General features: G+C 41.0%; 1 protein-coding gene across 1 annotated transcript in view; it reads right to left on the reverse strand.

The window, feature by feature from the left end:
• Positions 1–7,377: 7,377 nt before the first annotated feature.
• Positions 7,378–23,825, reverse strand: part of FBXO21 (F-box protein 21) — a 31,998-nt gene continuing 15,550 nt past the window's right edge. Inside the window, exons 8-12 of the mRNA XM_024195574.1 lie at positions 22,945–23,121; positions 22,017–22,149; positions 15,308–15,498; positions 13,061–13,218; positions 7,378–10,356 (exon numbers count right to left, since the gene is read on the reverse strand). Coding sequence (XP_024051342.1) covers positions 10,178–10,356; positions 13,061–13,218; positions 15,308–15,498; positions 22,017–22,149; positions 22,945–23,121 — 838 coding nt within the window. The 3' untranslated portion in view covers positions 7,378–10,177. The remainder of the gene's footprint in view (positions 10,357–13,060; positions 13,219–15,307; positions 15,499–22,016; positions 22,150–22,944; positions 23,122–23,825) is intronic.

The following is a 23,825-nucleotide window of genomic DNA, read 5'->3' on the forward strand; positions in this document are numbered from 1 at the left end:
GGAGTGTGAGTAGCTCCCCTCACTGCCATGGCATCCCCTGGCATCAGAGCACGGCATTGCTGGGGATCTAGTACACTACCTTCCAGCTAAGTCACAGGGCTTCGGCTTTCCCCCAGAGCGGTGGGGCTTGGGCATTGCCCATCCCCTCCTCCCCGGGGCAGCTGGGCTTGGGTGGGCTCAGGCTTCGATCCTGGGGTCGTGTAGTAATTTTTGTTGTCAGAAGGGGGTTGCGGGGCAGTGAAGTCTGAGAACCCCTGCCCAAGGGCATGGCAAATAATAGGAGTACTCCTTAGGAAACTGTACAAAGGCTGGGGCATTAAACCCCCTGCTAATCCATAGAATCACAGGACTGGAAGGGATCTTGAGAGGTCATTTAGTCCAGTCCCCTGCACTCATGGCAGCACTAAGTATTATCTAGACCAGCCCTGACAGGTGTTTGTCTAACCTGCTCTTAAAAATCCCCAATGATGGAGATTCCACAGTCTAGGCCTAGGCAATTTATTCCAGTGCTTAACCACCCTGACAGGAAGTTTTTCCTAATGTCCAACCTAAACCTCCCTTGCTGCAATTTAAGCCCATTCCTTCCTGTCCTATCCTCAGAGGTTAAGGAGAACATTTTTTCTCTCTCCTCCTTGTAACAACTTTTTATGTACTTAAAAACTGTTATGTCCCCTCTCAGTCTTTTCCGGTCTAAACAAACCCAATTTTTTCACTCTCTCCTCCTAGGTCATGTTTTCTAGACCTTTAATCATTTTTGTTGCTCTTCTCTGGACTCTCTCCAATTTGTCCACATCCTTCCTGAAATGCGGTGCCCAGAACTGGCCACAATACTGCAGTTGAGGCCTAATCAGCACGGAGTAGAGCAGAAGAATTACTTCTCGTGTATTGCTTACAACACTCCTGCTAAGACATCCCAGAGTGATGTTTGCTTTTTTTGCAACAGTGTCATGCAGTTGACTCATATTTAGCTTGTGATCCACTATGAGCCACAGATCCCTTTCCACAGTACTCCTTCCTAGGCAGTCATTTCCCATTTTTGTATGTGTGCAAATGATTGTTCCTTCCTAAGTGGAGTACTTGGAATTTGTCCATATTGAATTTGATCCTGTTTACTTCAGACCACTTCTCTGGTCATTTTGACTTGTAATCCTCTCCTCCAAAGCATTTGCAACCCCTCCCAGCTTGGTATGACAGCATGCACACCAAAAGTGGGCTCTATAGGGACAAGTTCTTAAGGGAGGACTAATTATTTCATAACACTTGGTGGAAGCAAGTTTTGTTTTATTCTGAATTAAGAATACAATTGACTAGATCAGATTCTTGGGCAAATGGCTAATCTGAGAGCAATTCAAAGTCCATCCTGTCTCCCTCCTGTTTCTGATACAACTGAGAAACAACTCTTAGGGTTGAGTGCAATGTGATTAGAGCAGGAATGGGAGACAGAATTAGGGCAAGGGGCAGCTGGGATTGTTAGAAAAGAAAACACTCCTGGCCTGTGTCATGATAAAGGAACAATGCACATAAATACCTCTCATGCACTGCTGAAAGTTTAGAGACAAAAATACCACACAGCTGGGAAGACATCATCATGTGCCGGTCTGCCGTGCTGGAGCACTTGGCTTTGAAGGAAAATGCAGGATGGGCTTTAAAGGGAATCCTGTTCAAATGATGAGTGGACTTTCTCCCCCTCCCACCCTCCATTAGCGTGTAAGAGTTGCTGTGGATGTGTCTGTCCACCTCCCAGACATTTCTGGAATAAAAGCGCAGCTCTCGGTCGCTCAACAGAGTGCACGGATCCCAATCCTGAATGCAGCACTTGCTGTTCAGCATCAACACGTTCACCCACAATAGTTGCCAGGACGCGAGGTCAAAGAGCTGTTTGTAAAGGCAGCGAAATCAATGCTAAGTGACTGAAAGAGGCGGATCGGGGAATTTCTGTACACGGTAGATAAGATAATTCAACCAACCTATGTGAAAGCATTTAAAGTTACAAAGCGACATAGGTATGGCTCTGAGTTACCATCAAGACATGAGTCAGCGAGAGATGCATCAGAGAGCCTAAACCCATCAGCCACCATGCAGCCACATTGTTAAAGAAGAAAATCATACTCCTTGGTGGATTTCATGGCTTCTGGCTCTTCGTTCTTCCCAGGCCTAGCAACCTGTTCTAAAGATATGCCACCAGTAGGCCTCCACCATTTTGGTTACAATAGGAAAGCGCTCTCAAAATGAAGGGTATTACAATGTGCCTAACAGGGGTCAGATTCTGGATCACTCTGACCTCCCTTAGGAAGTTTGTTCTACAACCGGGTCATCCCAGAAGAGCAGATGGTCCCGGATTGAGACATCATTTGGGGGTTGCCTACATTAGGGATTTTTACACCAGTGCAAACTTCCAAGCTTAGATGGGTTATGCTAGGGTTACCATCCGTCCGGGTTTCCCCGGACATGTCCGGCTTTTGGGTCTTTAAATAGCCGTCCGGGGGGAATTTGTAAAAAGCTAAAAGTGTCCGGGATTTCCCCCCGGACGGCTATCTAAAGACCCAAAAGCAGCTGACAGGGCAGCCGCGCCAGATTGAGCCGCTCACTTGGGGCCGCTCCGGCAGCAAAAGCCCCTCCCTCCCCTGCAGCTTCAGCACGCCGGCAGCAAAACGGGAGCAGGAGCTGTTTGTGCCGCTACAGGTGGCCTGTCAGGGGGCAGGGGTGTGGAGAGGGATTGGGGCAGTCAGGGGACAGGGAGCAGGGGGAGGGTTGGATGGGTCGGGGGTTCTGGGGGTGGCCTGTCAGGGGGCAGGGGTGTGGAGAGGGATTGGGGCAGTCAGGGGACAGGGAGGGTTAGATGGGTTGGAGGTTCGGGGGGGGCAGTCAGGGAACAGGCAGCGGTTGGATAGGCGTGGGAGTCCCGGGGATCTGGCGGGGGCAGGGGTGTGGATAGGAGTCAGAACAGTCAGGGGACAGGTAGGGTGGGGGGGTCTCAGGAGGGGGCAGTTGGGGACAAAGATAAGGGAGGCTTAGATAAGGGGTGGGGTCCCGGGGGGTGATTAGGGGCAGGGGTCCCGGGAAGGGGCGATCAGGGGACAAGGAGCAGGGAGGGTTGGATGGGTTGGGGGTTCTGTGGGGGGCAGTCAGGGGGGCGGGAATTGGGAGGGAGTGGCTAGGGGGCGGGCCTACACCCCCCCCGGAGTGTCCTCTTTTTTGAACGTTCAAATATGGTAACCCTAGGTTATGCCAGTGTGAAGCAGGACTTGTACTGGTACAAGTGACCCTGCTTGCCAACACTTCATCCAAGTACAAGGTGTCTATGTTGGGAACGTGCACTGTTGTAGCTAGATCAGTGCAAAACTCCATAACAGAGACAAGCCCTAAGAGGGATCTGGAGCACGAGAGATAAGCATTCCCATGGCAGCTGTTCACAATCGGAAGGCTAGCTGCCACCTTCTGGACAACTGGAACATTACTTCCATCCCACAGTGAATTACAGTCATGCAGTCCAAGAGTGACAAATGCAAATCATTGTGACTAGCTTTGTTTGGGAAGGAGTGGGATGGAAAAAGGCACTCACTGATCTCCAATAATGTATTTGCCCCTCTGCCCTGAGATTTTTTTCAAACAAGTTTAATTTACATTTGTTAAGCAAATCACCCATCTACTTACCCGTAGGAAAAAGCAGCAAGAAGAAGAGTGCATGGTCCCTCCCCAGCTTACGGGTCTTGCACCTGATGCAAAGGTTCTTTAAAAATGAATATTAGCATAGTTCAGCTCCTTAAGGGCTACTTCAGAAAAGTATGGCTGCCAAGACAAGAAGGTAAATGCAACAAATTGGAGGAAATCAGCAAGGATGGCCTTAAGAGTTTTGGAGAGCCATACGCAATAGTCAGAAGCATGGCTTTCCCATTCCTGCCTTTAGTCCCGGTGATAGAAGAGGGAATTGGGCTTTGTGGACAATTGTAGCAGGTTGGGTGGGGGAGGAAAGAACTCAAAACACAACATCAAGACAGAATTGCTGAGGATTCTACAAGGAATCTAGAAGCACAGGCCAGTCACGGACACTAGTAAGCTGCTTTGTTTTTAGGGTCTTCTAAGGCATACGCTTTAGAAAACCGAGCTTAATGTTAAAATGGAACTCCTGTCCATGTTGTAGAAAAACCCATTTTATATTCCTAATCAGACATACCAGAGAATGTAGAAAGCAGCATATCAGCTGGTTTCTTCTCTTTCTGAAAGCCCTGGGGGCATATCTTACCTATGGCATTCTTTACTCTTAAAAAAGTTCCTAACAGCCCTTTGCGATCTGTTTTAAAACCGCACAAGCCTCTTGGTTTGTAACATGGTAGGTGGTCTGCTTTAGAATAAAAACAAATAGCCATATTTTTAATCAATTATTTATTTTATTGGGATTTTCCAAGTCATAAGGGCCATAGCACATGGGGGGGAAAGGTGTCCACACACTGAATAAAAAAAATTCAGGAGAAATACAAATTGGGAAAAACCAGAGCACCTAGAGAACCACGTGAGTCATTAGGTATTGAACATTCCCTATCCATGATAAGAGAGATGTAATACTACGTTTCAGTGTTGTACAAGTGAAACATTGGCAAGAATCAAGGCGATTGCAGGCAAGTCTCAACATCCCCCATATCCACTCGCCATCATCCTCATGTACCATGAAGTAAAAGTTACATAGCGATTTGAGTACTAGCATCCAGAACTGAGGTGTCCAGTGCCCTGTCCCATCAGATAAACCAATACAAGAGTAAACCAGAGAATTCAGCACCAAGCATTTTATGGTTTCTCAAGAGGAAGTTGGAAAAAAGACAAAAGCCCTTTATTTTCACAAAGAGTCCGGTCTCTTTAAGTGTCTTGGGAGTAAGGGAAAGAGTAGGACCTTGTACAACAGACTTTACACTTACCCCAAAGAGTAGTAGAAATAGATGATCAGTTCCACCTGTGCCTGGAGCTCAGCGCTTGCATGACGTGAGCAGTCACATACTAAAGACAGTGAACCAGATAACTGGGCAGAATACCCACGTGGATTACCCAATATGGCTTGAAGATGACCCAATCAGATTTATCACCTACCAGCTGAAGATTATAATAAATCATGCACCTAATATACATTGCTTCCCCTAGCTCTCATTATCCTCCCATTCCTTTCTCCTCCCCGTACTTTATTGTATTATCTTCCATTGCCAAAAGCCTCGTGAGGTGATATTTTTAATGCAATTAATACCTCAGTGATCCCTATTATCATCTTGAAATATGGACAGGAGCCTCCTTCTAATATCTATGAAACAGAGGGTGAAAAGGAATAGGACAGTATTAGCTGCAGCAGGAAGTGCAGCTTCTTTATACTCTACTCATTTAAAAAAAGGTAGAGTATATATTAACCATGGGGAACAGGAATTTGGTACTAGACTGGACAGGTATAGAAATCCATTTTACTTGGCGGAAAGGAGATGGAGCGAAGTTGGATGACACAAGAAAAGACAGTCTTCCAGTTTCTCTGGAAAATGTGCCATATTTCCAGAAGCAAGCTATTCACAGGCCTGCTAAGGACCAGCTTAGATATTATTTTGTCTGTATATACTGGCTGAAGTCACTCAAAAAGAATAGCTCAAGAGAATCAGAAATTCCAGAATCAATGTCCTTCTGAAACAAAAAGAGTGCAGCCTAGAAAAGATTCTACAAAATGCACACACCAGTGGAGGAGGTTTGGGGGTGCTGATGCTCGATCTATCCTTGCACAAAATCCATGAAGTTGGACAGACATTCCCTAGATGTCAGATTAACCCCTTGTGTCTCTTCATGCCCAATAACAGATATATCTAACATGGCTTCGAAGAGTTGCACTCACAAAACACACCTGGAATAATTTTAATTTTGATAGGCCAGTAAAATATTTGTTTCTCCTATATCAGTATCAGTGTATTAAATGTGGACATGTAAGTATTGTGCCCATTCTAGAAAGTTTTCTTGACAGTTTTGGAAGATGAATCTAGCCTCTGCTTAGGTGTGTATGCAAGCAGTGTTAATAATAACCAAGATAACATTCATTTCCCCCCCACTAAGACTAGAGAGAAGTTGCAATAGGAGATACACAAGTAATATTTTGCTATGGGATACAGGATACTAAAAATGTGAATAGGGAAAAGGAACAAACCGGACACGTAGAATTGCTTAACAGAGTGGAACATAATTACAAGAATGGAAACCCTACAAAACCAAGAGAATGTTGAATACAATTTGTAATGGCAAGTTCATAAAGCCTAATACTGCTTTAGGAAAAGCTTTTGTACCCTTAACATGTACATAATTACTACAGATGACATATGGAACACTTCATAGGACAAGATACAACTCTCAGAGCTGTTTTATATCCTGGAAGGCATCTCCCAGATTAGAAAGGTGTTTTGACTATTCTAAGGGCAGATTTTTGTTGAGTATGAAGTGATAACTCAAGAATTTGGCTTTGGATGTAATTTACTCAGGATAAAATGATCTAGGTGAAGTCATTTGTCAAGTTAAGCAAGTCTGACCCTATATACATCTATAATCCTGTCAATGGTCTTTTCCCCCAGGCCCTGATCTTTTATTTTCCTGAATCATCATCTACTAATGATACACTCTGGGTGAAATACAGTTCTACTCTAAGAAGTCACTATGAAAATGGCACTTGACTTATCAGATCTGACCACTTTAGTGATTTAAATAAGCTCACACTATTTTTTACTCCAGTTAGCTGTGCAGAATCAATGACGCTAAGAAGGAGCAATTCATTCTTGTGCAACAGAATTGTTTACTAAGTTCCAATCACTTACATTTCTGCAACCCCATGGAAAGCAATGGGATCACGTGGGTGTCACTGAGGACGTAATTTCCCCTACAGAACCTCTCTTACTAGTGATATCTAAGAAAAGAACCCAAACTTGACTCAGATCCCAAACTGGGTGTGTAGGACCGGAAGTTAGAAAGTTAATCTTTTTACTCCTAAACTTAGTCCATATGAAAAAGAAAATTGAACATACATATAGTCACATGATGCCATTTTTACAGAATCATACGGCAGAGCAGAATCACAATGTGGGCTAAACTCTCTCATACAAAGGTATTTCCCCTTCTAACCTCCATAGAAATCTTTCTGCTATTTTTATTACATAGACATGCAGAAGTGTTCTACAGATCCTATGATTCACAAGTAATTTGTACATTAAATTCTGCAGCCGATGTGTCCATTGTATAGATAAGAAAATTCAGGGGTTCTCAAACTTTTGTACTGGTGACCCCTTTCACATAGCAAGCCTCTGAGTGCGACCCCCCCCATGTCAATTAAAAACACTTTTTAATGTATTTAACACCATTATAAATGCTGGAGGCAAAGCAGGGTTTGGGGTGGAGGCTGACAGCTCGCGACCCCCTGAGGGGTCCCGACCCCCAGTTTGAGAACCCCTGGACAAGATCAACCTAGTCTATAATATAGACACAAGCTAACAGTTGTTTGAACAATTGTTTGAAAAGTAGCTATACATAACTCACTTTTAATACTCGTATCCAATAGTACATTGCAATGGTTCCACCTCACAAACGGATACAGTAAGTATGACAAGGGACTATGTCACAGATTTGTGAAAAAGGTCAATAACAGTTGCTAGGATTTATCAGGTCCAAAATCCACTTTCTAAAAAAATATATATAAGTGCCCAAATAAAAATTTACACAAACAGGCTATAAGGGGCTACTTTCGAGCCCATTTTGTATCACTAAATTATAGCATATATTTAAAATGTGTCTCAATACATATTTACAGTTATAACTTGAGGTTAAAATTTTGTTTTAATGTTACCTTTAAAAGCAAAGGAAAACCAAGTCACCCTCAAACACGATGCTGACCAGAGCTTGTGTAGGAGTTTAATTGTACATGTACCACTGATATTCAATAGCGGAATAAGAGTTTGCATTTATAAAGCACCTTTCAGCTTAGAATTTCAAAGTGCTTTCCAAACAGTCACAAAACACCCATGGGAGGTACAACAGGTAAATACTAGACCTTCCATTCTGCAGATAAAAAGTGAGGCAGAGAGAAATGATTTGCCCAAGGTCACACAGTGGGTAGTGGCAGAGCTGGGAACCTGGAAATCCTGACTCCTAGTCATCTGTCTCTTTCTACTATATGTTTAAGGGTCAGATGCACAACAGCCTAGAAATTAAAACCGAAGGCAGTGATCCCTCATTTACTCTACTAGCAGAGTCGTTCCAAACATGGGCAATCTTTCAGGATATGCCCTAAAAATTACAATTTTCAACCCCTTAGAGACAGAGATTTGGATTTTAGTTTGAAGTTGGCACAGGGATTTAGCTACATGACTCTCAAAATCAGTGACAATTTTGTACCTAAATCCCCCTTTAATTCAGCTGGGATTATCAGAAAATTTATTGTAGTGTAATTTTATTCTTTCCTTTTTATTAGCACTAATAGGTTTTTTTCTGCTGCCTCTCAAGTGTTGAGGAACTTGCAGATCACGAACCTTCACTGTGAAAAGTATAAGTTGCTTGTTAAATATTTACACAAGACTGCATGCAAATCAATTATTATCTTAAAAAGAAGGGTGCACGTTAGTGCACAGACACATTTAAAATGTTACAAGAATAAGGGTGTCATTTTACTCTACAGGGCAGGATAACTAAGTCTTCTGTCTATAACTATGTAACCACACGGTAATTAGAAACAATGACTGCAGCCTGCCTAGAGTTATTAATTTAGAAACGAAAGTACTGTAGATATTTCATATCTTTGTAAATACTTTGCAACTTCACATCCAATTCTTATGTAACCCTAAAAGAAAATAATCATGTACTATTTTTCTAGGTTTTGCAGACTCTACGGCGGCAGCCTCATTACAATTCAAGTGTCCTCTGTTTCTGAAGCACCTCCCTTGCAGAAGTCAGAATTTGGACAAATAGTTAACCCTCTTTTCTCCTTCAAAGGGCAGAATACCCACATGGATTACCCAATATGGCTTGAAGATGACCCAATCAGATTTATCACCCACCAGCTGAAGATTATAATAAATCACGCACCTAATATACATTGCTTCCCCTAGCTCTCATTATCCTCCCATTCCTTTCTCCTCCCCGTACTTTATTGTATTATCTTCCATTGCCAAAAGAAAGAAGGCATCATGATATAGGAAATAAGTTCTCCATGTATTGTTTGCCAGATGCTGGCATCTACTGGCTTTCATGGCACAATCGCAATCTGACAGTATAGATAACAGCTCACTAAATAAAGACTTCACCACAAGATGGTGGTTCAAACTACAAGTTTTAACAGTTTCAACCAGATAAAAGGAGACATGTAGAAAAATACATATATGACCACATCACAAATTCAACACCATGAAGAGAACTTAATGGAAGAAAAAGTACAGGTAGGAATCAGGGTCCCAACAACAAGTTTATTGGGGAGAGAAAATTGCCAGGATCTTATTTTCTATAAAATGATTCAACGGTGCGTTTGTAACAGCTGGAAGCGTTACATGTATGAGGTCCATTCAAGTTACTGTTGAACTCACCATCATATGGTGCCTCATGATTCTTGTTCAAGAAAGTTTCAGTGCCATTGCCGAGGCTGACAAGTGATTTCAGAATTGGAATGTTAGCAACACTTATCATTTTCAGGGTAAGAGGAAAATCAGAATTGAGGAAACAAACAATTGTGGAACTTCAGAGAGACCTTAAAACTACCGCATACACAGAATAGATATATAAAAAAATACTGCAAGTATGATCAATCTCTTTATCCATAACATGGGATTATTCCAGACTCCAGCTAGAGTCGTAACATGCTCACATCCTAAATATGAAAAATCGAGCATAAACACACAAGTGGTAAATGCAAGCGCTCAAGGGGACAATACACTTCATACTTTGATTGTCACTTCAAGATAATGAATGCCTTGTCTGGAATACCAATGCATCCCAAATTAATGGACTAGTGTGGGCAGATGGTAACTGAGTGGTCATTAGACATACGCGATCTCACAGGTTACGAAGTGCGATGCAACTCCTGGGGCATACGCCTGAAGATCATTGTGAAAATTGGCTTCCATAATTCTGTCCACAAAGAGGATACAGCAGCAGCTGTGATAAACTTTCTTCTGTCCTTGTGATCAAGTTTCACTCATTCCTTGACTGTGCTGTAGATCTTTTGGACTGTTGCACAAGAAAGTTCCAAATCCTCAGGATACCTAATCTCCAGCTCTGTATTTGCCAGGTAGTGAGTGCCTGTAAACTCTGAAAAATAGCGGCCGACATCAGGGTGAGGGATTTCATGAGGCTCCAAGTTATATTCCAGGTTCTCTGTAGAGAGAAGAAAAAGCAGTTATCAGCACACTAATGCCCAGCATTGAAGAAGCTTTTTGTCTCTGCCTTAAGCTAGTCAGTCTTCTGTTTCAGGGGTTCACCTGCTCTGTTTTCTGAGCAGAGCTGATATTTTTGATACTACTACCAAACTACTGTGTCTGAGAACAGTACTGCTGGAATTAAACTAGAGTGTCAGAATGCTGACTGGCTGTTGCTGTGAAGTCATTAATGGATACCAGTTCACTGTGCAGAAGAGAAGTAAATGGTTCATACTGAAGAGAGAACAAGGACATTTGGGAGTTCGGTCCCAATCCTATAGGCACTCCATCTATGCAGAATCTACACAATTGGGCTCTAACTCCCACAGTCAGGAAGCCAATTCCCAGAAGAGGTCCTTACAAACTGCCAACTTGTTTGAAGAGCAAAGGAGAAGTCAGTTGTCTCAAACACGCATGAAGGAAGAATTGGGTCTTCCACTTTGAAGGCTCCTAAGGATCAGCTGGGATTTGACCTATGTCTAGCACACAGAGATTACCATTTAAAACCCAAATTTTCTGGAATAGCAGTCCTATAAGAAGTGAATGTTTATTCCTTACCACCACAGTATTTTCATGTCCTTTCCTATTTTTAAAACATTCACATTTAATCACTGCACACACAGCGATTCAAGTAAGACCAGAAACAATGGTGCTACAGTAAGAAGATGAACCAAATGCCCACTACTCTCATTTATTCTGTCAGAGGAAAAGCTCTCGTTTGTGTAAAGCAGCATTGCTGTGCAGTGGCCAATTAGTGACTCTCAGCTGTACGATCCCTGTGGAGGCCTTGAATGATGTAACATACATTTGGCAGTAACTGGAATATGGGTGGATACAAGCTATGCATACCAGTGCTTGGGGAGGATGCTGAGACCACCACTTAGGAACAATCCATCCATCCCTAGTTCTGAAACTAGCAACAATGAAACTGATCGGTCACAAGCAATATGGTGAAAGCCACTTAGAATTACCGGTAATGTGTTTAGTAGTTAGTTGTGACCCAAACCATATAAACCACAACTGTTAAAACTTTAAAAAACAAACACATTTGTTTGAAATTCTCCCCCTCAAAATCCCACTTTCTGTCTCCAAAGCACAAAATTGAAACTGATGCAACAAGCAAAAAGTGACCTGCACATAGTTTGGAAGGGACAGGAAGTGCGAGTGGTCAAGGGAGATACGTGATGGCAAGTAAGGACAAAACAACTGTAGCATACAAGATTGTGCTCGAGAACCAAGACGACAGTACCAGCCCACAGCTTATGTAGGAGAACTTGGGCTCTGCGACCAACCTGTACTATAGTTACTAATTTTGTTTACAAAAAAAAAAAAAAAAGAAAAGAAAAAAAGTGAAACAGATGAGAACATAACACTTATAGTACGATACCGGGGCAGATACTTCATTCTCATCCTAATAGCAGTGTGTGCAGAGAGAAGAAAATATTGTTTCTTAGAAAATGCAGGACCTTCCAAAGTCTGCTTCATAAACACACAAGCATTGGGGCAGATTCAAGAATCCCAAGTAATACTTATTTTTGGACTACCAAGTGCAAAGTAAAATATTTGGGGAAATCTAGAACCACAAATCTCCCTGTATTTTACACCTACAAGTGTATCTGACCTTTACATTTATTTTTTAAACTTGCTCTTGTACTGTACTGCAAACTATGTTAGACAGCACCCTCTAGTGAAACCTGAACCATATTCAGTCAAAATAAATTTTCATAATCTAAGTGTTTCAGAAACATTTAATCAGTCTTTGCAACCCCCCTGCGATGAAGGTGTTGTCCCCATTTTATAGATAATGAGAGGAAGACAAGTGAAGTAATCTGCCCAAGCTCAAAGGAGAAGTTAGTGTCACAGGAAGGATTAGAATGCAGAAGTTCCTAGTACCCAATATGCCTGTGTTCTGACCACCACAAGATTTCTTTTTTTATATAGCACAGTGCATTAAAAAAATGGCCAGAACAATTTCTACAAAAGGCACAGTGATCATAAAAAAGGAAGCCTTCCATTACACAATTACTTTACTCCTGATTTTTGTCCAAATCTCCTTAGGAACCTGACAAAAAACAAAAAAGAAAAAACCCACAAAAGCCAAGAAATTCAGGGTTAAGGCTGAAATTCCATCCTTAACATATTCTGCCTAGACAATGAAGCTCACGTGGTACGTGTTCAGACTGTTCTGAGGCCCCTTACAGAATTACATCAACTGTAATACCACCAAATAATTTTCAGATTTAAGTGAAAGTTGGATCTATTCTCCCAAATAATAGCAATCAAAGTTTTCAGCAGTGTTTTCTTATCATGTAAACTATTAAAGGTATTTCAAAATAAAATTGGAGGGTGGCAAGTTCAACTGAAGTTAACTTTTGAGTTTATTCCTAGTAGTCCTGATCTCGTTGAGAAGTTATCGGGGCGTTCAGAAGCAAAGTAGGTCAATTTAAGATTTGAATATCAGTTTCCTTCTTGCTTGAATCTTGATTTTCAGAGTACATATTAATTTGTTTAAATAATAAACACTAGTGATTTAGTAGCCATATAACTTTAGTGTAAATATTAACATTGTTCAAATAGTAAGCGTAACAGATTTGATATACCACACATGTACATAGAAATCAAATGCACACATATCACATCTACAGGCTGATTTATTTGCTCACCTTGAGCAGCGTATCTGCAGGATCCATCCTCCACCAGCACATTGTAAAAAGGTTGATGGGGGCCATGAGGTAGGCTATGGACATTCATATTTCTAATCCATTCTTGTCCCATCATGCAGGTGGGATCCCAGCCATAGATGACACAGTTATAGCCATATCTAATTAGAAGTATAAAAAAAATAATAATCAAAACCTTGGAAAGGTGCACAGCTAGATACTCTTCTTGAGAGAGGAGGACTGCCACTAAAGGGTATGGGAGCTGCATGCTGGCACTCATGAGCTCCTGGGAGAGATTCTGTATAAAGAACACCGTTGACCGAAGTAGAATAAGAAATTCACGTTCCACCTTCAAACTGAAGACAAAGCCAATTAAGAGTCATTTTGAGAACAAAAAATTTATGGAGTTCTCATGGTGCCAATTCTAATCCAATCCACCTGAGGAGACTTGTTCAAAGAGATCCTTTTATAATATTCCTTCATAGAGGAGGGAACTGGAACAGTCATCTTGTACTTTAACTCTGTGGTCAAAGAAAATATTTTGAATAATAAAGCAAACTCACATTTGTTTAACTGAACACAAACAGCCATTCTCTCCCCATCTCTGCTGATAAACCAATAATCATTATCACCACGGTTCCTGCCTCACACCCATCCAAATCACTTCAGAGATGCTGACACCTTCTTTCCCTTTACTCAATGGCTGATCAGTCCCAGCCTATCCTTCACCATAGTATTTGAATACCCAGAGCAGGACAGCATCCACTAGCTCACAGCCCATACACCAAATGGTCATAAGGGATCATGCCACAACTTGTAAGCCCAAGGGCAAATTCCAATAAAGAAGTTTTTTATGCAGAATTAGGTTACAGGAATTTCTAAAGGGTGAAGTACAAGCTTGTAGAAGCCTCAGGTATGTAGTTCATGTATACTGCCCCCAATCCCATCTTCTTTGGTAACAAACACCTTGCTGTCATAGAAGCACATAGATTTATGTACTCCAAGGCCGGAAGGGACTACTGTGATCATCTAGTTTGACCTCCTGTATAAAACGCAGGCCAGAGAAAACGTTCCCAAAATATTTCCTAGAGCAGATTTTTTAGAAAGCCATCCAATATGGATTTTAAAATGGTCAGTGATGGAGAATCCACCACAACCCTTGGTAAATTCATACAACGGGCCTCGTAAAGTTTCCTTCAAACGAACTAACTCCCAAATGACTGAAATACAAATCATGAGTTAAATACTAAAAGACAAACAAACAGTATGTGGCACAGATTAAAGCCAACTTGAAAACTACAGTGAAATTACAGTAAAACAGAAAAATTAAGAATTGGGAAGGAGAAAAGATGCATTTTAAGAGTAGATTTGGCAAGAAAAGCATATTTAGTTGCTATGTGCTGGTCAAATACTAAAACTGCAGTCAAACCGATTACAATGCAAACTGACCTGCAGCTTACATTTAACACCCAGTTTAGAAGTCACTGTATTGGGAGGGACAATTATTGTCCATTCCTGCCATGTGACCAAAGGATTCTGGGCAAAGAGTTTCCAGAAATATAAAACCTAGTTTATTTGTATAGCATTATACGTGATTGTGTGATATCCTTTGAGAAGTCAAAATTACTGTCTCTGCCCTTAAATCTGCTCCTCATGCATTTATCAGGCACAGGGGCCAGAAAGGCAGCTGAAGCAGCAGTCACCAGCAGGTCGCACCCCCAAAAAAGTAAAAACAGAAAGATGAAGTCTCCAGTGAATGAGGGAAGAGGAGGGAAGATATTATGGGAGAAAAAAGATGTGTAAGATTTTGCCGTTCCTTCCCACCGTCCCTTCAAAGAGGACAGAAGAGCAAGAACAGAGAAAACAATGAGATATATTCATTGCTATCAGTATATTTCAAGAGCTTAGCCATAGAATCCCTACCAATACATTAACACTTAGGGTTCAGATGGCTCATCTTCACCGTCCTCTTACTAAGCAAAAAAATGACAACACACCTGCAATCTGTCAAAGGACAGTGAAGTATACAGATGTCGGGCTTCATATCTCTAAAAGGATACATACATAACTACACATAGGGGCAGTATGTTCCTTCTCAGACACTTCTCTAACCGTTCCTTAGCATGTAATAAAAATGATGTTCAATCACAGTAAGAAGGAAGCAGCCGAATACATCATTCCATATACAAACAAGAGCCCGCAGTGTTACAGTGGAAGCTTTTGGACACTGAAAGGTTCAGAGTTGATTACCTCTTGTGTTTCATGATCAGCCCAATAGAAAAGCAGGTATCTTTGTGCTTCTCATCAGAATGGTGCTTCACCTCAGGTCCCACTTCCTCCTTACGGCGTTCAATATGCTCTAAGGTATGCTGAACTAAATACCCCACTGCCCCATGCTGGGATGGATCCAACACTTGAACATGCTGCAGGATGTCCAGAACCTTCAGCGGTGAGAGAAAGAAAACTAGGTTTATAAACAGGTCTCTATAGTAGCTTTAGAAAACTATCTTCTCCATAGAGCTTAAGTGCCCGATTCTAGATGTCTGCTCCTCTTCAGATGAGGGTTCTCTAAACTTTTTCCATAAGGTGAAGCACATTTGCTACAAATTTTGAACCAGTTGCCACCTATCCACCACTGCACAGACTACCTCCCTTCTCATTCAGCATCATGTAACATGCACATGGCAACTACTGCAATTACTTACCGAAAAAGTAATATTAGGAAAATATTTAACATATCAGCTGCCTTTTACTGCAGTTTAGCAAGTGAAAGCGAGGAACCAGCACCCTGCAACCAGCCAGCTCTTCAAAAACCAGCATCTGCTCTAGACTGCAGAGCCAAAGAGCCCTTTGGAGTTGTTTCTAATTACAAGCACCCTTAATGCCCACTAATACAGTCACTAGCCTTTTAGCTGGAAGGACTGGAAATAGTCCTTTCAAAGCCAACTAATGTCACTCCTAATTTCTCAGAAAGGTCAGTGTTGCAAAACGTGAGGTACGCCTCTGAAAGACTTGTAAGCCATACAACCGTTGAGAGCTAGAAGCGTTCAGGATTCCAAACAAGGTTTCCGAGATGGTGGGAGCTTGTTGTTGCTAGACTACCAGACCACCCTTGTGAGACTATTCTAGAAACATATATTACACAGACATGCGTTATAAAAACGGGATACTCAGCGGGGCCCAAGTCATCTTAAGTAGTCTGATTTGTCTTAAAGGGTCAGGGGAAGGGGAAATGCATCCCATTCCAGTATCAAAAGCCTCATCTGCCTACTATTTGCTAAAAACCAAAACTGACTTACACACCTCAGCAGCTGTCAAATACCCCAATTATCCCCTGCCCAGCATCCCCCTAATAGCGTCTGCAACATGGTTATGCATTTTCATTACAAAATGCCTGCAGCACACTGAACACTGAAAATCTGGGATAGGATAACAAGTTAATATCAGAGTAAACATTGATCTGTTTGACATATGACTCAGAGGCAGAGAGGCAATGAACGAGGGCATAAAAATACTTAGACAAGTAATGAGCAGAGGGCTTGGAGGGCAGTGCTGCCTAGCTCAAGATCCTCTGCTACTTAATTTCGGTCAAATGTGCTGCATAGGACATGGGGTCTTATTTCCCATTTAATGTCTCAGCTAGGAACATCAAATGCAAGAAATCTCTGGAAAAGCAAAGTCCTGGCACAGTGATCAAAGCTGTCTCGGATCTTTTGCTATTTAAAAGCGACCTGCTCAATTTTTGTTTTAAACATTATTTAGGAAGGGGAACTACATAAAAATGAGGAAGTTAGTTAAACAGTAATTAAATGGTACAGTGCCAAAAGTGAAATCCCTGCAAGCTGCATGGAAATTTTTTAAAGACTCCATAATACAAGCTCAAATTAAATGCATATCCCAAATTAAAAAACATAGTAAGAGGACCAAAAAAGTGCCACCATGGCTAAACAACAAAATAAAAGAAGCACTGAGAGGTGAAAAGGCATCCTTTAAAAAGTGGAAGTTAAATCCTATTGAGGAAAATAGAAAGGAGAATAAACTCTGGCAAGTGAAGTATAAAAATATTATCAGGAAGGCCAAAAAAGAATTTGAAGAACAGCTACCCAAAGACTCAAAAAGTAAATAGCAAAAAATTTTAAGTACATCAGAAGCAGGAAGCCTGCTAAACAACCAACAGGGCCACCAGACAATCGAGATGCTAAAGGAGCACTCAAGGACGATAAGGCCATTGTGGAGAAACTAAATGAATTCTTTGCATCGGTTTTCACGGCTGAGGATGTGAGGGAGATTCCCAAACCTGAGCCATTCTTTTTAGGTGACAAATCTGTGGAACTGTCCTAGATTGAGGTGTAACTGGTGCATTAATTTTTCCATAACCAGAACCTCATTTTTTGAGCCATTCGTCTACGGTTGTGCTATTTCTTTTTCTATTGAGAGACTATCAGTAGCCTAGCAGATAAGAAGTTAATTCTTCATTTCCTTTTGAGTGACCATTTCCGCTAGGAAGTCCAAGGAGGATTACCAAAGGACCATTTGGTAATAAATATTCAACACTTTGTAATGTTTGGTTATGAATTGCAATCCAGTAGTCTTTAACGACTGGACATGTCCACCCTATACGCATGAAATCTGCACTTTCGCCACAATTTTTCGAACATTTATCCTCATTCAATCTATATTTTATATACATATATTATACATATATTATACATACACATATATTAACCTGACTGGTATGAGGTACCATTGAAACAGCATTTTAGAGAAATTTTGATTGCGTTACAGACTGAGGCTGCTGATCCTCTTTTCCAAATCAAATCCTATTCCTCTGGGGCAATCTTTCTACCCTGATCCTTTTCACAGCATGTCCTACATAGATTTTTTTTTTTGGTTAGGAAAGCTGCCTGCAAAGATTGATATCAATTAGTTATATATATTTTTGTTTCCTAATTGACTAGACACCATTATTTCTATTAAAGTTAGCTTTCTGTATAAAACAGCTAAATTGAGAACTAATGCCTCATTTGAAAGTACTGATACCATAGAAGAATGGGCCAGTTAAACTTGGAGATAAAAAATTAAGTTAGAGAAGTTTCTTTACTGAATAGCCAGCCAACATGGCGCACACAGTCTTTAAAGCTCTATAGTTTGTGATCTGGGTTAAGATCTGGATTATTTACAATGGGTGTCACTGGTGAAGGAAAATAACTTCTCTCTAGTTCTATCCCAAACCACGGAATAGCCTTCGTTAAGGGTAAGTATAAATGTCTGGAGGGCATGATTTTTTTTTTTAATTTATTATCCATGGTAGCCTAGTGATGTTTGCACTGCCACAATTTTCTTGTTCAATAAAAACCTCAGTGTTTGGCTGGGTTAGGGCACCACCAATCCACTACTGCTTTGAGCTGGCTGGCATGTTAGTACCATTGACTATTTGGAACAGCTAGTGCACCCTGTTTAAAGATCTGTACAAAGTATCAGCATTCAGTCTTTTCTTATTCCATATAAATGCTAAGAGTTTCCTCTCTATTCCTGCAAGGGTTTTATCTGCGATGATTACAGAAAGATTTTGAAACAAGACTATGCTTGGCAAAACATTCATTTTCACTGTGGCTATTCTTCCCAACCAAAAAATTCATATTTCCCTCAGCACTCCAGCGCCCCCCACCCCCCCTTTACTGCAGTTCCAGTTTGACATTGAAATCTTACAGCTCTTCTAGGGTGTTTGAGATTTGAATTCCCAGGTATCTTATCGGACTTATTGCCCATTTGTATGCAAATGTTTTCTGGAGGAATGACTTCTCAGAAGCTGGCAAATTTGTAGCTAATATTTCAGATTTGGCATAAAACTTACTTTAATACAGAGGTTTTCCCAAACGCTCAGATTTCTTTAGATATTAGTTTTAGGGACATATTTGGTTTAGATTAAAATATTACATCATCAGCATATAAAGCTATTTTCTGATATGTTCCTGCAAGTTTTATTCCTGTGATAGATTCATTGCTCTTTACCCTTTTTGCAAAAGGCTCCATGGCCAATGCAAAAAGTAAAGGAGACAATGAATACCCCCTACCTAGCCTGTCTGTGTAATTCAAGCAGGGAGATTTAACCCCATTAACTCACACAGCTGCTTTTGGGCTGGTGTAAAGAGCAGTTATCCATTTAAGGAATTGGGGGCCAAGGTCCATATGGGACATGACTTAGAATAGTCTGGAACTTTACATTTAATCAAAAGCTCTCTCTGCATCAAGTGACACCAAAAGAAAGGGATCTTTTCTTCATCTGGCATTATAGTTGTTTATAAGCACTCTCCAATTTGTCTATCCTTAATTAATCCAGTTTAGGGATTTAAGTCATTTGCAAAAGGTACACGTTTAAGCAATAGTAAAACATGCATTCTGGTTAGCTCTGTTTGGCTCTTAAGATTTCACATTTATTTCTACAAATGTGATGTTCTCCATTGTTGTTGGTTTATTTTTTTTTCCTATGCTGGATGGACACTTGGCTAAAAGGGAACCCTTAAAAATAAAAATTCCACGTCACAGAGATGAGTTGAAAGCACATTCTCGGCTGGAGAAAGATGATGGACCCTCTGTCAGCTGTTCTCAGGTGCCAGTAACGGATCCCTGGTCCAGAAGTCTGGAATTAACACATGCACCGATGGATGCAATGCAGGAATCCTCAATAACTGAGAAGGTTGAGGATTTTTAAGGTGTTTGGCAAATTTGGAGCAGTAAATTAGTGATATGGAGAATACAATTTAAGGACATCATCTGTACTTAAGATCAACAAATTGCAGGATAGTAAAGTGGAAATTGAAAATAAATCAACCATAAACCTTCAAATCACTGGTGTGAGAGGAAGTAAACTGATGGTCTGGGGAATTTGCCACAGGTAGCTCTCTGAATCATAAAGCTTAGCTGTCCCATGTCACAGTACATCTGTCATTTCTACTTGAAGATTCCCACGGAGAATCTTCATTAGCTTGTATCATTTTATTTGTGGGTGAATCTCTTAAATCTGATATTTCCTTCAGACAACGGCAAGCTTGGTGAACATTTTATTATACAAAGGTAGACATTCATGCTAGCTATACCACCCAAGCTTACTGAAGCATGCCTGCCAAAGAGGAATTTAGTTATATGGGCCTTCAATCAATGGTTTTGTATTCAGATCACGTGTCATTGTAATGAGAAGGGTGTTTCTATATACTCCAAAATTGGTAATGGACAGGTGGTCACTTTGAAGTCCATGGAGATTAAGACAAGAATATTAGAATTTTTTTGGGGGGTGGGGGTAGGGGGGAAAAGGGAGGAGAGAGAAGAGATTGCTTAGAAGTTGCTGAAGCAACCGCAAGAGGAATGAAGTGAATGTTGTTGAAAGTTTGGGCTCCTTTCGTCCATTCTTCATAATCCGAACAAGCAGATATTGGATTTTGATTTTTAAAGGATATTACAAATAAAGACACGTGATAGAGTTTTGGGGATCTTGTTTTGTTGTATTCCCCTTGACTCCAGGAAATGGACAAGAAAAACCACGGTACACATATAATGATCCTCTTAATTTAGCCACTAACTTTCATCACGTCACTTTGACAATCACTATGTTGGGTAACATTGTGCTGTGCAGAAGTGATTGACAATATCTGTGGAATATGCAGCCACGTATTATTATCCATAATCAACCAGGATTGGGGCCCATTGTGTTAGGCACTGCACCAACATATAGGAAGCAACTGTTCCTGCCCCTAAGAACAATCAAAGATCTGGCAGCAGAGCCCTAAAGCAGCGAATGGGGTTATCTTCAGTGGGAGGGGTGGGTAAAGTTCCAATGGCGAGTCCCTGCTGAGCAGAGATTTACATGTATTTTGATTTAAGAGGTATCCCCCTTCGCTGATATGAATTGAATTTTGCTAAGTTATATGCAGCTGCACTGTAACAACATGCTCAATGTAATTAAATGGTTTCCTTAATTATGTGCTTTATTCTCAGCTTGATGGAAGGCTTGAGTGACCCAGACAATTTATATGTCCAGGTCCTTTCTCTGTCAAATTATTTGGTCTCCTGCCTTGATTGGCGTGACTGAAGCATCAGCCCCATTATCCTCATGCTTAGGATTCCTTTTGCAGTTGTTTTATTGTGAAAATAAGTGGGAAAGGGTTGAGAGTGCCAAAACACAGTTTTAGTTTAGTTTATAACAGGTAATCCCAAAGATTTACTTTATCAGGAAATATTTTTCCTTAATCCAGTAAGAGCTCTTACACCCATGACCTCTGTATCATAGAAGATTAAGATTGGAAGAGACCTCAGGAGGTCATCTAGTCCCACCCCCTGCTCAAAGCAGAACCAATCCCCAACTAAATCATGCCAGCCAGGGCTTTGTCAAGCTGGGCCTTAAAAAATCTCTAAGGATAGAGATTCCACCACCTCCCGAGGTAACACTTTCCAGTGCTTCACCACCCTCCTAGTGAAATAGTTTTTCCTAATATCCAACCTAAACCTTCCCGACTGCAACTTGAGACCATTGCTCCTCATTCTGTCATCTGCCACCACTGAGAACAGCCTAGGTAAAACACTTGTGTATCTTACAGCTCTATGGCTGTTCAAGTCTACCTAGACACATACAATCTTGATGCAGAGGTAAAGCACTAGATATATCAAGAGAATCTGAAAGCCCAAGTTAAAATGAAAAAAAACCCGAACAGTTATGGGCAGGAAATCCTAACTTTTGACTCAGGTCAGAGGCTATCCAGAGATATGCAGTGGGGACTACAAAAAGGAAAATCTCTTCTCTATACGGGATATTGATTTTTGAAGTGTGATAATTCTTTACATTGTTTGTACAACAGAAACAGCTCTTGGCTGACTACAACACAAGCTACTGTAGCCCAGAATCAATTACCTACTGTTTTTTATAGCTTACCCCTATGATAAAATATATGACCAAGTGTTAGGGTACCTTTTCTGGCCAGATTCCCAGGTGGAAGTATAACCTAGCCTGGAGCATTAGATGCTGCACATTGTCCGGATACATGGCCAGGTACAGATCCAAGGAGTCTCTCAAGAGCTGGTAGGACTGATCAGTGCTTTCCCTACCAGCAAAGAAGAAATTCAATTTTAAGGTTAAATCTTCATTTCCTTTCCCTATTACTTCAGCATCCGGGAGACAGTGATCAATAAAGACATTACACAGTACTGGTACTCATCCAATTGGAGCAACTCCAGGGGCTTATCGAGGGAATTACACTAAAATTGCCCTACCAAACTCTACTCCTTCCCCGTGGAAAAAAAAAATCTCATGGTTCCAAGACCCCTTTCAGAGACTTCACTCTCCAAGTTGCAAGCTTACTTTCTCTCAGATTGGGATATGGTTCTCCTTACTCATTCATGCTTGGAGCAATTCTTTAAGGGTTGTGCTTTTTTGGTCTTCTATAACTACCAGTAAAGACTCCTTAGACAAAAGGAAGAAAGGTGTTCATAAATAGAAACAGAATTACAAGTCCAATGATGACAGCCCCAGTGTAACCACACCAAGTTGATCATGTGGGATCAATCCACCAGATCCTAATGGAAGATCCTTTTTCTCTACAGGATAGTGAAAACTCTAATATGCCCTAAAGGAAAAACAGTCCCTTGATTTGCTTGTATGAAATTTGTTTTACTAAATACTTTCTCTGATATTCACTCTACAGGAATATTCTTGTTAAGAGTCACTAAATAATGAGAAGTGATGGGTAGAACTGCCAAGTGAATAACTGGTACGGCTTATACCCTGTAAATCCACTCATGACTGCCACAAAGAAGCATATTACTGATCAAAGCAGAATTTTTCAGGTCCACATTTACGTAAGGCTTTAAATTCTTCATGAGGTTTAAGTAAACCTTACCGCTTTCCAAGGTTTAAGAGGTTTCCCACCATACGCTGCAAGACCTCCTTTGAAGTAACCACTCCATAGAACTCCTCTGTTACATGGTGGCCAATCAGGTACTCGCATTCTTTCACAGTTAGCTGCTTTCCCTTTCCAAAGGCATCTATGTACATGTAGTCAAAGATGTCTGTGCTTCTAATGAAACACCAAGAAAATAAAGTTTAAGTTTGAGGTGAATACTGTCAGTACCTCAGCTCCTTTAGTGGCAGAGTTTAGTCAGTTTCCTCTTATTTACCTTCTTGCAAACACATGGCAAAAGACTACAAAAGTCAAATTATTTTATCAGTAGTGCTTCTTCTCCCCAGAGAGGCTTGCAAACTATTCTCAAGTTTGCTTTACCTAATTCTATGATATATTTGAAGGCCATGTTTGGCTAACAAGAGATTGTTGTACAATGCAGCCCATGGCAGTGTATGGTGGCAGGATGGGAGTCAAATACCCATCAGGGGGTTGTGTAATCAAGTTCATTGTATTGAATGAGATCACTAACATTACCCCTGAAATTTGTACTTCTGGGAGTAACATCACTGCCAACAGCCAATCATTAGGTCATTCGAGGAGTCACCAACACTGATTCAGAGAGCAGGTGGGTACATGACACAGTAGCATCAGCTTCTATCAGTTGTGCTGCACAAAGGATTAAATGAAATTCCTTAAAAAAAAAAAGCTATAAAATTATGAAAAGCGGAAGTGCTACCCTAACTACTGTTATATTTATTCAGGAAGTCTGTTGCCATTCAGAACCCTTTGAGTGAATACACAGCTGTGTATTCACTTGCTGGCTGATGTACAGATTTAGCAATTAAACTCATATCTATATGGGACAAGATGCTCCTGCA

This window comes from Terrapene carolina, unplaced genomic scaffold, assembly GCF_002925995.2.
Source record: "Terrapene carolina triunguis isolate 2854851 unplaced genomic scaffold, T_m_triunguis-2.0 Scaffold951, whole genome shotgun sequence".
In the NCBI taxonomy this organism is placed as follows: Eukaryota; Metazoa; Chordata; order Testudines; family Emydidae; genus Terrapene; species Terrapene triunguis.